Here is a 16,157-nt window from a genome sequence, read left to right as displayed (position 1 = left end):
AATGATTCTACAGTTAAAAATCGAAATGAAGTGACTGTAAAATGATATGAGAATTTGTGCAAATACATGATAAACAGGAGGGAAATGTTAAATATATTCTAGAAGTTATCATTTATTTGCTTAGCTTGCATTAGTATTATGGACGATTTTAGATGTCTCGCCTTCAAAAAGATGACTCAGCATCATCCGATGGAAGGGCGCCTGGACCAAGGACGTGATCGGATGTGGTCGGGGACGTGACAGGTGTTGGTCCAATGTTTTTTGTTGTGTCTTATTGTTTAGAACATTATGTCTGGGAAAAACCCTCCTATTTTCAAATAAATGCAGGAGCGACGGGAGAGATTGGTTAGAGCGTGTTGAGAGACTGTGATCTGAACAATCTCCCATACGCCCTCCTCATGAGAAAAAGAACCCAGTGTCTTCATTCCTTTTGTGTCTATTTTTATAATGTTGGGTAAGATAAATCCAACAGTTTCACATCCTTGACAGCTCCATCACCAACTAGTAATGTTTGGGGTGCCATTTTTTTCTTGTATGATTTAGTTTCATAACTTTCAGTAGTGGTGGGGGATGACCATTCTTGGCCAGGGTAATCAGATGTTGTCCCATATCTTTGGGCTTTGCTCAGAGTAAATTCCAGGGAGAACTGCTGGATGGTCCATAACCATTTCCACATTACACATCCGTCCTCTTTGTTGACCTAAGTGGCTGTCTGTTAGCACACTTCTGCTCACCATTTTGAGACATCGCTATAGTGGTTTCATTCCCCGACTATCCATTTATATCCATATGCACTTCAAGACGGTGGATTTTCGTTTCCAGGATTGACATCCTCTGCAGCAGTCCGTGATAGTCCTCAGTGGAAGGGGAGGCATCTTGATTGCTGGTCTTGTTGCTAATAGCAGGCCGCGCTCACATAATAGTGAGAGGGTGTCAGAAAATATTGGAATATGACAACAACTGACTGTATAGCAGACTAATTACAGGGTTCCTACACAAGTACTGAAAGTATGGGAAAGTATGGAATTTGATTTAATAAATTTCCACGTCTGGAGAAGTATGGAAAATGGAAACTATTGTGTGGCAAAATATGTGTGTTTCCAAAACTATTAGAACGGCTCTATTTTCTAAAATAAACAATTATGAATTTCAAAAAAATATAGATTGATCTGGGTTATTTATTAATTTATTTAAATTTTTAGGCAATTGGAAGTGCTGTTACAATGTTTGTGTGAGAGAACACAATATTATACCATGGTCTTGGTGAACACTCAATTCGGATTGGCTCAGAAAAATCCATTGGTGTACACCCTTTGAACGTCTCAAGTAGTTCCTGTCAAAAAATCATTACATTTTTCCAAATGATTGCGCAGCACCCTTAGCCGTTACATTATACAAGCAAACATAGCAACCTGACAGTCAGATTTTGTGAACATGAAGTAGTCTGAGGACAGAAATTAGCAAATTGAAAACAATAGCGAATGATATAATCATTTACTTTATTTGGTGATTACAACACCTTTGATGACTGGCATGCTGCTGAAGAATTGAGGGAAAAATAAAGAGACAGAAGAGGCACTAAAGGCCTCTTTATAGTCCCGCGGTCACTTGGCTGACAACGCCCGCATTGCATCACGTGACCGACGAATTGTCCCATGCGGCCCCTCTACGTAGCTTGACGCGCACACGGAAAAAATTGTTGCTGTGCGTCGAACGCCGCGGAGATCATCTCTCGTGATTGGTCCGTTTTAGTCACATGCTGTGATGTCGTACTCAGCGTGCCCCTTGGTTCTACATACCATATACGCCGCCGCCTTCTTGATCGATTTTGCAGCATAATTAAACATATCATCTGGTCATCTAGGTCCATTTGTTCGAGCAGACACTGTTCCACGGTCGCCATTGTTGTTGCTTTGTTCCTTGTTACTGAAAGTAAAAACGGCTACCGGATAGCTGACAATCCACGCAGGCACGGGGAGAACATGCAGACTCCACACAGGCGAGGCCGGATTTGTACCCAGGTCCTCAGAACTGTGAGGCAGATGACTAACTAGTTGCCCACTGTGCCGCCACAAATATATATACAAATAATAATAATGTTGTGCAATCGACTCGTATGTAGAATTGTTTTATCCGATTACAAGTTATACTGCAATAGCTCTCCCGTGGTAATGTTCTTGACAAAATTTAAAAATATGGGAATTCAGACAAATTGTTCTGGAAGTTAATTTCTATCGGTTGGCAGCTCTGAAAATGTTTCATACGATTTATATCAGGGCTCATAAAAATAGTCCACTATTTTATTGTTACTAATATTTTGGTATTTTTAGCTCTGTGAGTTTGGGTCATCATCCTGTTTGAGGACCCATGACGGGTAGCTGATATGACGCTTTCTGAGACTAGGCAACACATTTCACTCCAGAATGCCTTGATAGTCTGTGGATCATATCATGTTTGTCAGTTTTAAGTTATTTCAGTGACCATTGTGGGGTTTTGTTTGTTTAACAAAAGGGTACTAACATTTTACACGTGTGTATATTGTTCTCGGTGTGCCATTTTTCCCAATGCATGTTTCATTGGTCTCTGATGAGCGACACACTTTCTTTTCCTAGGCTCCTTTACCAGCAATGATGATACCATCGTGGATGGCACATGACTATCTACGATATTCCTTCCACAAGTGCTTTGTTGAAATGTTTGTCTCCTTTTAACATGTATCAACCATGTTGCCACATTCTATGTGAACAGATTCTATTTCCATATTGAACAAATACATTAAAGAATGTATTGCAGTAGTGTCACTCTTTTGAGAATGAATTGTCATTCCACACGATATGCACACAGGTTGTGTAGTCCACTAAGGTGCAGGTTTTTGCTAGGCATCTGATATCTCGCGTTGAAATGAATCTCTCAATTATGACATCGGTTTCAGGGTTGCATATCTCGTTTAATTTTCTTATTAGGCATTCAGGATCCTTTGTCAGTTCAGTCTGTGTTATTAAATCATTATCCACAGGACTGCAGGTGCATACATGAATGCCCACTCACTCTATAAACTCGGGTGCAGCAAGATTGAGAGAATATAGGATCTGGTTTTGGCATTTTTAAAAATGTGAGCAAAAGTAATGATTGTCTTGTTTTCCCATTTAAACTTGCACCAATTTCTTTTCCATTGGATATGAGGGAGTATGGATAACAGTTTATGTGAGCCACTAAAGGCTTTCCATTCATCCATTTTCCAAACTGCTTTTCCCCATGAGGGTCTCGGGCATGCTGGAGCCTATCCCAGCTATCTTCGGGCGAGAGGCGGGGTACACCCTGAACTGGTCGCCCGCCAATCGGAGGGCAGGTGCACAGACATGTTGGAACAGAAAGTGGTAATCCCCACTCCAACTCCAGCACACCCGGGACCCTAGTGAGGATAAGCGGTATGGAACATGAATGAATGAATGAATGAATGAATGTGCACCAGTGTACAAAACAAGGCCCGTAAAGACATGGATGAGAGAATTTGGTATGGATCAACTTGACTGCCCTGCATAGAGTCCTACCCTCTACCTGATTTGAACACCTTTGGGTTGATTTCGCATGAACAGCGAGCCAGGCCTTCTCGTCCACCATCAGTGTGTATGCTCCTCGAAAAGTGGGCAAAAATTCCCATAAACTCACTCTTAAACCTTGTTGAAAGCCTTCCCATAAGAGTTGAAGCTGTTAGAACTGCAAAGGGTAGACCAACATCATATTAAACCATATGGATTTAGAATGGGATATCACTTAAAATCAAATGAGTCAAGGCAGGTGAGCGAATACTTTTGGCAATTCACTGTAGTTGGATGGGTTTAGTGTTTTCCCAGGCGTTGTCAAAGTGCCCCAAGGATCAAGATTTATAGCACGCTTTTAAACCCCTATTTAGACCGTCGTTGAAATCAGCCTGTTTTAAGGGTTTACTTCAAGGTATGCTGAAGTTCAGTCTAAAAGCAAGTTAACTTTTTCTAGTGTTAGTTGAGACGTCGGGAGGCTGCCTACCTCCCTGCTAGCTGCAGTCAGAGTAGAAGATATTCACCCCTGAGAAAATATAATTGCGGTTGCACAAAGTTGCTGCTGCCACTGGCTGATTTGCCCTATTAAGGCAGCAAGTCATCATCACACCATTGAATTAACCATGCCGCCAACTTTACTGTTAGGTAATGCCAATCTGTGCCTGTGACACTGCAGCTCAATTTGGTTTATGGCTTTGACATGATCTTGTTTGTGTGTAGTCCGGCAGTCGCTTGAAAATTGTGGCTCTTAACTTAGCGTTGCTGCTAAGTCAGGAGTGTGGAAAGTCAGTGTCAGGATGGTATTATGTAAATTTGCTGGCTTCCAGCAAAATTAAGTATGACTTGCTCACAGACACATTTTCAGAAATAGGCAGCTCACAAAAGATTTACAGTGTTGCCTCGCTATTCGCGGGGGAGAGGGACTGAGCATAAGTCAAAAATCCCTAATTGACGGCCCTCCAAACAAGATTTATAATTGCCAATAGATGCCACAAGATGGCAGAAAAACACTACTTTCTACAGTACGTATGCATTACGGTTTCTAAACTTCGGGTTGTTCTTCTCTGCTTTGATTGACAGACACAAAAGGAGTAAGATTCAGTCCAGCAGAAGACGTCTACAAATCACGCTGACAGAGTCGTTCAACCTCTGGAGACTTAGTATGTATGAGTTGTTTCTATGGTTGAAAGGCTCTCTGTTGGGACAAGGGGTTTCTACTCTGCTAGCATTTCTACACTGAGACATGTACAAATCGATCTATAACGTGAGCCCCTGACCACTTGCTGCTCCTGATTGCAGTGTACTGCAAAACAGCACATACAGTTCAGAGAGTTGTATCTTCCTGCAGTTGAAAGTAATTTGTTTAAAACATACATTTGACTGTTAGATAAAGTCTCATATTTTTGTCTTATTTGTGAATTGTCTGAAAATACAAAGCCCTAACTCATTACACAAACCAGTTTGTTAAAAGACATTTTTAGTTTTTAATTTTAATGTTTTTAATCGCATATCATCACTGTTGGGTGGAAAAAGCTCCAATGTCCAAAGTTTATATTTTTTCCACAAATCTATTATATTGGTCATTTCCCACATGGTTGTGTTATTTTTACACATTTCTGACCAATTAAAAGTGTTAAAGATGGCTTCAACTCTTTGATGATGTAATGTAATGGCTCAACAAATAGGCTGTTGTTTTTTGTTTGTTTCCTGAAATAGAGATGGTTTTGACAATGTGAGGCCCGAAGCCAGCAATATATTAATGAACACTAGAATATAAGATGATGACCATATATTGTGCTTAATTATTTTGCCGATTTTCTAATAATGCCATCTATCCAATCCATTTTCCATACCACCTGTCTTGGTCAGGGTCACAGATTTCCTAATGTCTTTTCCTAATTTCCTAAAAATGTACAGTAATAATGAGAAAACACTGTCCCACAGAAGACATATAAATAGACTTCAATGTACTTAGATTATATTTATTGGTAGATAGTTAAAGTTATATAGTTAATAAGGGGTTGTTTTTTTATAATCTCAAACACCAATATTGCAATTGTCAAAGTGCGATCTTGCTCCCAGCTGATTTACCGGGTGTCGCACCTTCCCTTTTACCTTTTAATTTGTATCTTTTGCATATTTTTGATGTTGTCTCACAAATTAGCTGGTGGTATACAGTGTTAGCATTAATGTTATAGAACATGGAGTAAATGCTGTATACAGTACAAGCAGATATCTTGAGTATATGGATCAAACCAACCATTGGACCATTGATGCAGTGCTTGTCAAAACATACCTCAGGATGCTACCGTTATGTACAGTATTTGCTGTAAACTCACGGTAGTAATATTTATTATTTTCATCAACAAATGAGTTACTGAGTGACTCCTTCCACTCATCACATTCTTCTGTAAAGATCATTAAATGTTTACAATAGAATGGTCTCCATAAGCAGTTTTTGGTAAGTTTATTTTGTCAATGGTATATCTTGCCATTGTAGCTGATACTCTTGTGCTAATGCCATAATGTTCTGAGAGGAAATTTAAACAAATTAAATAAATAAATAAATAAATACCCGTATATTTCTCAAAATGCAAGTTTTCTCAAAGAAGCAGTAATAGATGTTTGCTCTATAAGTATACCTACTATATGAACATATTGTATGTATGCCAGGAAGTGACAGTACTAACAGCTGTTGTGGTGTATATATATATTTTTTGTCATACCATAATAAACCCTCAGAAACACCAAGTGTTGTCTTTTGGTATTTTATTTCATGCATGGTAGAAGAGAGGTTGGATAGAGCTGTTTGCAGAGTGCACTACACAAGATCTTACAATTCCGACGTCTCTATTTACTTAACACTATAGATTAATGAAGGTAGAAACTTTATGATGGCAACATTTTGATGCTGAAATTAATTATTAAAATCATAAATTCCACTGGATGTTGATGAATGGTGATGTAAACAAATTAGACGCCGTCAATTGCTGCTGACATCTTTAATCACTTACATTACTATGAATTACTTACTAATTCTCATTACTTCTTACTTTACTCCTTCATTCACATTTAATTGAACTACTATAACTACAAGCGATAGACAGACAGACAGACAGACAGACAGATAGCTACTGTGCTGCTTGAAAGTTTGAGAACCTTCCTGGCATGGTCACCCTTTTTGTAAAAAACATTAAACCAACCTTGTTAAACACACATCCACATCCCAATTTGTAAAGCATACCTTAGACACACACACACACACAAAGAGATATATTTTCATTATTCATCCAACAAACATGTTTTGTTCCACAAAAACTCATTTTAAGTGTACAAGTATGTGAACACCCAGCTGCATTGGTTAAATCCAGCAGATAAAAGACAGGCTAAACATTTGGGTGCTTATTAAATCATTTAAGAACACTAATGAAATAAGACATTCTTGGGAAAGGGTTTGGCCTGCACTAATTAATAGAGAGATGAAAGTAACCAAACCAACTGTGTTTCCATACAAATCAAGACAAGAGCAAAGGAGATTGCTGGGGACATGAAGAGCAGGGTATTGACAGCCCATCCATCTGGGGAGGTCTGTCAGACCGTTCTTGAAAAATTCCAGCTCCATCCATCCACTTTAAGATAAATAACTTACAAATGGACTTTGACTGAAACTGCCGAAATTGGACGCAAAACTATCACCCAGAAACACCAGAAAAAAATAATAGGTAAAGGCTGACCCTGGCATCACCTCGAGAGAGTTACAGATCTCTCTGGTAGGATCTTGGATAAATGTGCATGCGTCTACTGTTAGATGAAAATTGAATAGCCATGACATTCATGAGAGCCTTTCTAGAAGGAAGCATCTGCTCTCAAAAAAGAACAAATCTTCCCTTTTCAACTTTCCAGAGACGACTTGGACAAGCCAGAGGCCTTTTGGAAGTCCTTTCTCTGGATGGACGAGTCAAAAATAGAATTATTAGGTCACAATCAAAACCACCATGTTTGGAGAAAAGCCAGCACTGCATATGAAGTAAAGATCCTCCAACCAACGATGAAGCATGGTGGTGGGAATGTGAAGGTCTGCGGCTGCTTGCCACTCCTGGATCCAGACGACTCCATCGTATCTTAAAAGCCATGAATTTCCAGGTGTATTAAGAAATTCTTGACCAGACTCTCCTGCCATCATTCAGGGAGTTAGGTTTCCAGGAAACCACAGTGAGGGCCATTATCCTCAAATGGGGAAAATATGGAACAGTGGTGAATAGGGGTACCCCAATCCGATCTTTGTGATCGGAAATATGTCCAATGTCAGCAAAAAAACTAGTATCGGATCGGACTGGATCTAAAATCTCAGATTTTACCACTCTTATACAAGCAGTCCATTCCATGCGCCGTTCCAGAACTTTTATCTAGCAGCGCCCAGACGGTATGCAGATCCCACCTGATCACAACAGGTTGCTAAGGTGCTAAAATAGTAGCAAGGAGTAAGAGTGAATGTTGCTTCCTTAAAGGCGTTCATTAACACTCCTGTTTAAGTTCACTGTAAAACTAAACTCTAAAACTAAATAATAAAAGAATTAGACCTATTGAATATTCAAATAAATCACACCCTTTGTTTCTTTCTTTGTTTTTTTACACAAAAACTGCTAGCTCAAAGCTAACACACAATGAATAACACCATTGACGCTGCACTTATATCTGTCAAAATACTGAATATTGCAATGCAAACGCTGTATAAACAATAACAAACAGGCAATATAACAATACTTTGGCATTTATTCTTCAAGCTCTGTGTAAAATCTTGACTTCTACTTTCTTTTTTACTGCAAGTGTGTATCTCATTGCATGTATCACACTGCCCCTCAGAGGTCAAGACGTGCACAGCAGGAACAGCGATTGTCAATATAACTAAACCCCAGTTGCATCAAGTTCAAGTGTATTGCTGCACATGTGTAGAAAGCAAATGATGTCCCCACCATATACTGACAGTAAAAAAATAACTGAATTGAACTTCATTATTTTGCTTTGTTTAAGTTAAGCACTGTTTCTGTTGCAATTTAAATACATAATTAAAAATAAGAATAATTACATATTGTATATATAATTATATATTATATTATACATATTTTTAACAATCTATATAAACCTTTGAACAGTCCAAACAGAAAAGATGAAACAAATGTCTATTAACTCATTTCAGTCCAGGCTCAGAAACAACCATTCCAGTTTCACATGCTATAAACCCTGAAGCAGCTGCAGCCAATCTCTCACATAGACACTGTCTCGTCAGGCTGCTGATAATGTCCTTCTCTGTGAGTCTACTGCTAAAGTGCATGAATGCAAAAACATTCAAGAGGGCGAAGGTATTTTTTGACACCACTGTGAACTTCCAATCAGTCTAACAGGATATTTTCTGTGCTTATTTGCAATGCCTCATCAGTCGAGTTTAATTTAGATTGGATTTGTCACGCCGAGTGTCCCGCAAGTTGTTCTGGAGCTATGCTGTTAGTTTGACTAAGATTGGACTAAGCAAATATCCAGTGGTCATTGCCTTATTAGTGGTAATGAAATGTAAAGTACATTTCACATACAGTACAACCTTCAGAAGTGTTGGGCGAGTGGTTAGCACATTCACCTCAATAGTTCTGAGGTTGGGGGTTCAAATCATGGCTGTGGCCTTCCTGTGTGGAGTTTGCATTTTTTCTCCAGGTGCTCCTGATTCTTCCCACATTCCGAAAACATGAATATTTGGTTCACTGAAGACTAAATTGTCCTTGGGTGTGAATGTGAGTTGAAAGGTTGGTCTATATGTGCTGTGCGATTGACGAGATCGACCAGTCCAGGGTGTACCCCGTCTCTCACCCAAAGTCAGCTAGGAGGGGGTCCAGCACACCTGCGACTTTAGAAGCGCTATACAAGATAGACAAATGGATGGATGGAACAGTTTATAGTCTTAGAGTATGGGTGGGATTAACAGGACCATCGATCTCTATCAGTGAGACCCACCCAGGCCTGCCTTGTCTGAATGGCTCTCTCTGCAGAGCTCCCTCCCCTCCTCTTAAATCTTTCTATTGACGTGTTTGAGGGGGAAATTAAGTCAGTTACCATTGTAGTGAAAAAAAGTTTGCGTAAACTTGATCTGGGGCCCATTAAAAAGGCTTTTTGGAAATTAATCATAATTCAAATAATAACTAAAATATTAAGTCAAACATAAAATTGTAGTACATTTCAGGTAACCCTCACTTATCGCTGGGGATACGTTTCAGATAAATGAAATCCGCAAAGTAATAACCATTTATCCATCCATCCATTTTCTGAGCCGCTTCTCCTCACTAGGGTCGCGGGCGTGCTGGAGCCTATCCCAGCTAGCATCGGGCAGGAGGCGGGGTACACCCTGAACTGATTGCCAGCCAATCGCAGGGCACATACAAACAAACAACCATTCACACTCACATTCACACCTACAGGCAATTTAGAGTTGTCAATTAACCTACCATGCATGTTTTTTGGGATGTGGGAGGAAACCGGAGTGTCCGGAGAAAACCCACGTAGGCACGGGGAGAACATGCAAACTCCACATAGGTGGGATTGAACCCGACCTCAGAACTGTGAGGCAGACGTTCTAACCAGTCGGTCAACGTGCCGCCGACCATTTATTTATTGTATTATTATTATTTTTTAGTTTCATATTGTACATGCAATTCAATGCCAAGATGTGATACTTTAGAGAGGTGCAGTTATTTTATTTGTCCACTTGAGGTCACCATCCACACACTCTACACAAGCACAAGCCTAATAAAGTCTATGCTTGAGTGACATTGACAACAGCCCATGCAGACATGGTGTGAACAGGCGATTTCTTGCCTTATGCCTCGATCAGACTACAGGATTTTACCCCCGATATTGGCCCGATTAGCTATTGCAGCCGATTTCCCAGATGAGGCCACAACTTCTTGTAGTGTGACATAATTCACGACCAACGATTTAGCCCTACGATAGCCCTATGACGCCAAAATGAAAAGTATAGCATGTTTGATTTTTTGGAAATCTTCCATGTAGTGTGACATATCAACGACAACTCTCCGACAGTGCATCTTGACGTCGACCAATAGGATTGCGTATTGTGACCCGCGCATCGCCTCCTGTGCTTGCTGTTGTTGACATACTAGCACATTGTTGTCAACATTTATTTGAAGCTTTAGAGCATGAGTCGACAGAACGCCGGCATGTTTACGTACAACCATTTGCTAGACTGCATAACAATTTTGTTGCCTGCTTGCGAGCCGTATCGTATTAAAAATATGTGAACATACCTCAAGCAATCCTTGAATTAACGTCTTCTCCCAAGCACCGGTGACGCCCACCACGTTTTTTCCACACTTCGTTCTTTTTTTTCCAGCCACACAATACATTGGCGCGGCGGGTTGTTGTCGTCGCCATGGTAACGAGTGTATCCGGTCGTGTTGACCGGTGGCACGTCTTCTGATTACGCCTCTCTGACAGTGTTTGATTTGACAAGATGAAGCCCAGTGTTCGTAAAAGAGGGGATGCAGTGCTATCGGAATACATGTCGTGTAATGTTGCCATGTCTGACCAAGATACGGCAAGATTTGATGCCAGTAGTCTAACATAGTGCAATCGGGAAAGACCAAATTCGTCTAGTAGTCTGATTCAGGCATTAAGGATTGGCACCGTTCCTCACACTTATGGTCCTAGCAATGTAGTCAGCGAAATGCCTTATAGGAACCCAGAATTCATTGCAGTGATAAAGCTAAATGCTGCTCTTTACTTGATATTTGTTCCTATCAATATTGTTATGAGAGTGCTTTAGCTTGTCGTCGGGCTAAGGTTGGTATTTGCGAATTTATTTCATAAAACTCTGACTTGGCTCGTGTTTTAAACAGTGGCTTTTCGGTCATATTCTTTGTATCCTCAAGCAATTTAGTGATTCATCAAATGTATGAGTTGAGATTACTTAGTAAGGGTTTTTTTCAGCTCAGAATAAGACCTCAATTTACCTTATGTGAGTCATTGCTCCCACATTAAAATCACATAGCCAATAAATCTAAATGTATCACAGATGTGAAGGTGAGTAACTGCACGACACTGACCGAAAAAAAATCTCCTTCTGTTCGACTGATCGACTCTGATTCTCAATAAATATCCATTATAACACTAAGAAACCACAGCAGTAGCATAAAAACTCCACTGTGACACAGTAAAACTGTTCCGACATAAAAGGGAAACAGATCCTCCATTCTGCTTGACCTAACAGCCGAACAAGACAAAAAATAAATAAATCTGCAATAAATGAACTGCGATATAGCGAGGGGATTACTGTACAGTATAACATATAGCCTGAAAAAAATTTTTCATCTTCATTTAGATTTTTGCTGCTCTCAATTGCCTGTAGTTTTGAATTGTTGTCTGTCTCTGTGCTAGTCCTGTGTTTGACAGATAATTACTTCAGTGTGTACCCCACCACTTGCCCTTAGTCAGTGCTATTAAAAAAAGACAGATGGATGTTAAACGTGGTGAGAATCCAACTCTTAACTTGGCTTCTTACCATTAACAAAACCCATCTATTAAGATGGGGTCTTTAAATAGCAAATCTAATTCCAAGACTGCACTCAACTCAATGCTCAACACCAGTATTAAAACGACATGTGTCTCAAAAGTCTACTTAGGTAATAGTGTAGCTACATAAACCAGGTTGTTTGTTGTCTGTTGGAAAAAAAGGTGCCAGCAGCTTGATCTGCTGCGTGGGAGATGCCAAAGTCACTGTGTGTCTGTTCCAGTGTGTTCAGGGTAATAAATGAGGTGTCAATGCTATTCACATCCCAGACCACACTGGCTCTCACAGCCAAAGTATAGAGTAAGAGTTTTTCTTCCCACCTTTCTTTTCTCTGTCTGTCGACTGTTTGTCCCCTTGTTATACTCCCAAGAGAACATTCACTTAATCAGACATATTGTTAATGTTTTGTGTGTTTTACTGAGGCTGATGTTTTGCACTCACACAGAAAACGTATACAATTCAGTGTGATCCTCAGTTTGACAGATTAGATACGATTCGTCTGGGATTGATCATTTATAGCACAATGAATCAATATAACATGAAAAACCTATTTGGCAGAGCTGGCTGAATTGATTGAAAGCTCACTTTGCTAAGTCAAAAGCTTTCAGCAATGTTCAGTACTCTTGACCGTGCTAACGGCCAGTAAAGACACTTAGCACTCTGAGCTCTTTTTCTTTGCACAAAGTATGTGAATTACTGCCTTTCTGCATGAATTGGTCATTAAATGTGACCAGATCTTAGACAAACGCAGTCTGCTTAAATTAATACCACACAAACAAGTATACGTATGTTTTTGTCACGTATGGGGAGTGGCTGGATCCAAAAGCAGGCGGAGGCAGATGTAAAATGCTGAACAGTTTATTGAGGAAAGGTAATGGCGGTGGTCCTAGGTGGGTTGGCAGGTGGTGGCGTGGACAGGTGGCAGGCAGTGGACAGAACAGGTGGCTGGCTTGGCGACAGGAATAACGTGGATCAGGAACACGGGGGAAAACACTTGAGAACAAGGAGTCAAAAAAGGGAATGATGAATAGAGTGACTTACGTGAGGTAAATGGGCCGTGGTACCGCTGGACGTAACTGCAATACTTTGACGAGGATTTCCTGGAACAGGCAGGCCTGTTATATAATGGTGTTATATAACAGTGGTGATGAGGCTCATTGAAGACAGGTGCTGAAAACAGAGAGGGGAGGGGGGGGGGGGGGGAGAGAGAGGACGCAAAGCGCCCTCCCGGCTCCAATAATGGAACTGCAGGGCAGTATATGACCGTTACCCCCTCTCAACGGACGCCTCCCAGCGTCCTGCCAGGCTTCCCCGGGTGAGCCGCGTAGAAGTCGTCCAAAAGGGTATGATCGAGTATAAGCTTCCGGGAAATCCAAGACCGCTCCTCCGGTTCATACCCTTCCCAGTCGACCAGGTACTGGAACCCCCTCCCGTATTGGAACCCCCTCCCCCTAGGCCTCACGTCGAGGATGCGCCACACCGTGAAGGCCGGATGATCGTCAATAATCTGGGGGGGTGGAAGGGGTTCGGCCGGAGGGTTTAGGGCGCAGGTGGAGACAGGCTTGAGCAACGAGACGTGGAAGGTTGGGTGAATCTTTAAGGAGTGTGGAAGCTTCAACTGGACTGAAGTGGGATTGATAATTTTGGTAATTGGGAAAGTGCCAATGAAATGGGGAGTGCGCTTATGGGATTCAGTTTGAAGCGGGAGGTCGTGAGAAGAAAGCCAGACAGATTGGCCCACCTTGTATTCGTGCGTCGGGGAACGATGACGGTTCATAAGCTGTTTATTGCGTCTTTGCACACTGCCTGGATTCTCTGGAGGTGATCCTTGACTGCGGGGACTGCCACTGCCTGCTCCTGTTCTTTGAATAATGGCGGTAGGTAACCATAGCAAGCCATGAATGGGGACATACCGGTAGCGGAACTGCTGAGGGAGTTGTGGGCGTACTCAATACTCTGGAGGAATGAGCTCCAGGAGGAGGGGTTGCGTGTGGCAACACAACGGAGGGCTGATTCTAGGGATTGGTTTGCCCGCTCCATCTGGCCGTCAGTCTGTGGACGATATCCTGACGACAAGCTGGCTGCTGCGCCCACTGCTTTACAGAATACCTTCCATACTAGGGTTGAGAACCTCTGTCAGAGACAATATCGATGGGAATACCGTGGAGTCTAAAGACATGCTGGACAAGGAGGTTAGCAGTTTCGAAGAAGGATGGTAGTTTGGGGAGGGGTACGTAATGGACAGATTTGGAAAAGCGATCGACAATAGTGAGAATGATAGTTACCTTCAGAAGGAGGTAAACCGGTGACGAAGTCCAGAGCAATATGGGACCAAGGGCGGCTAGGGATAGGCAATGGACGCAGCAGCCCAACTGGGGGGAGGTGTGAAGACTTCCCTCGGGCACAGACGGAGCAGGCTTGGACGAACTCCCGGGTGTCTTAAACAAGGCTGGGCCACCAGAAATGCTGCCGGATTAACTGAATGGTGCGGGTGATGCCAGGATGACAGGTGAGTTTGGAGGTATGAGCCTACTGAAGAATGTCAGAGCGTGCAGAATATGGTACGAACAGGCGGTTTGGAGGCCCAGTCTTGGGATCCGGGTGAGTTTTTTGGGCCTCCTTAACCACCAGTTTGATTTGCCAAGTGGCAGCACCAACAAAGCACGAGGAAGGAAGAATGGGTTCCGGTTTGTGGAGAGGACAGCCTCTGCCCCGGTGTCCAAGGCATCAACCTCGACCACAAACTGGAGGGAGGGGTCGGGGTGGCGAAGTATGGGCGCACTGGTGAACAGGGTCTTGAGTCGGTTGAATGCTTGGGATGATGCCGGGGTCCAACAAAAGAGGGAGCTGGCGGACGTGAGGCTAGTGACTGGAATAGTGACCTTGCTGTAATCACGGATAAACCGACGGCAGAAATTGGCAGAGAAAGGACCAGGTCTTTACGAAATACCGGAGAGAGATCATGATATTCTCCAGAGACTCCGGAGAGGTCAACGAGCATGAAAGATGGTGGTGGTGTACCAGAAGGCGGTATAGCTGAGAGCAGGCAGTGTGAGTGGCAGTGAGGGCTCCATCCGGTGATGGCTAAGTGTGTCCAGTCTATGGTGGGGTTATGTCTTTTAAGCCAGGGAATTCCAAGGACTAATGGGGTATCAGGAGATGGGATAACAAAAATGGAAATGGTGATTTCCTGAAATAAGCAAGGTGAATGGCAGAGTTTGATGGGTAACAGCGGAGATGATACGGCCATCCTGGGCTGTGACCTTCTTCGGAGACGGAAGCAGTTGGAGAGGAATTTGGAGCTGGTGAATTATGGCTTCATGAATGAAATTGTCATCGGCACCGGAATCAATCAGTGCAGTGATGGGGGTGTTAAGAGCCGAAACTATAATGCAAGCGGGAAAGGTCATGTGAGAAGGAGAGCTTGAGGAGATGGAGGTTTGGTTCACAATGATGCTCTCAGGTTGCGGTGAGCCTGGTCTTTTGGCCGGAGGGGACATGAGGAAATAAAGTGACTGGTTTGACCGCAGTAGTAGCGATACGACGCTGACGCTCCTGTGGATCTGTCTTAGCAACTTGCATGGACTCTTAAGTGGCTACGGCGAGTGACGGAAAGGCGGAAGACTGTGCGGGAGGCGGGTGTGAAGCTGACGGCGCAGCGCTCGGAGTGGGAGGGTTTTTTACACGAGCGAACCCCCCTCTCTCGTTTACGCTCTCGCAGTCTGTTATCCAGACAGATGGAAAGACCGATAAGATCCTCGAGAGAGGAGGGCTCGTCCCGGGCTGCTAGCTCATCCTTGAGCTGCTCGGAAAGCCCATTGGAAAAAATCCCCCGAAGTGGCGCGTCATCCCACCCACATTCACCCGCCAATATCCGGAACTCTACGGAATATTCCGCTGCAGAATTAGCGCCCTGCGTGAGCGTGAGGAGACGACGGGTGGTTTCTTTGCCCTGAACGGGGTGATCGAACACTTTACGAAGTTCATCGGAAAAGGAATTGAATAAGTGGAGTACCGGGGAGGAGTTTAGCCATAAGGAAGTGGAC

General features: G+C 42.6%; 1 protein-coding gene across 8 annotated transcripts in view; it reads left to right on the top strand.

Moving 5' to 3' along the window:
• adck1 (aarF domain containing kinase 1) overlaps window positions 1-6,290 on the top strand; it is a 156,832-nt gene extending 150,542 nt beyond the window's left edge. For 7 of the 8 annotated variants that reach the window (XM_061795542.1, XM_061795540.1, XM_061795545.1 and 4 more), the window contains one exon: window positions 4,620-6,290. In XM_061795542.1, coding sequence (XP_061651526.1) covers window positions 4,620-4,779 — 160 coding nt within the window. In that variant the 3' untranslated portion in view covers window positions 4,780-6,290. Of the gene's footprint in view, window positions 1-2,612; window positions 3,429-4,619 lie in introns of all 8 variants that reach the window. The other variant, XR_009791549.1, reaches the window with a different exon arrangement.
• Window positions 6,291-16,157: the final 9,867 nt, after the last annotated feature.

The sequence above is a fragment of the Phyllopteryx taeniolatus genome, chromosome 13, assembly GCF_024500385.1.
Source record: "Phyllopteryx taeniolatus isolate TA_2022b chromosome 13, UOR_Ptae_1.2, whole genome shotgun sequence".
Classification (NCBI taxonomy): domain Eukaryota; kingdom Metazoa; phylum Chordata; class Actinopteri; order Syngnathiformes; family Syngnathidae; genus Phyllopteryx; species Phyllopteryx taeniolatus.
Note: the sequence above shows the minus strand (reverse complement) of the source record. Positions and strands in the feature narration are given on the sequence as shown.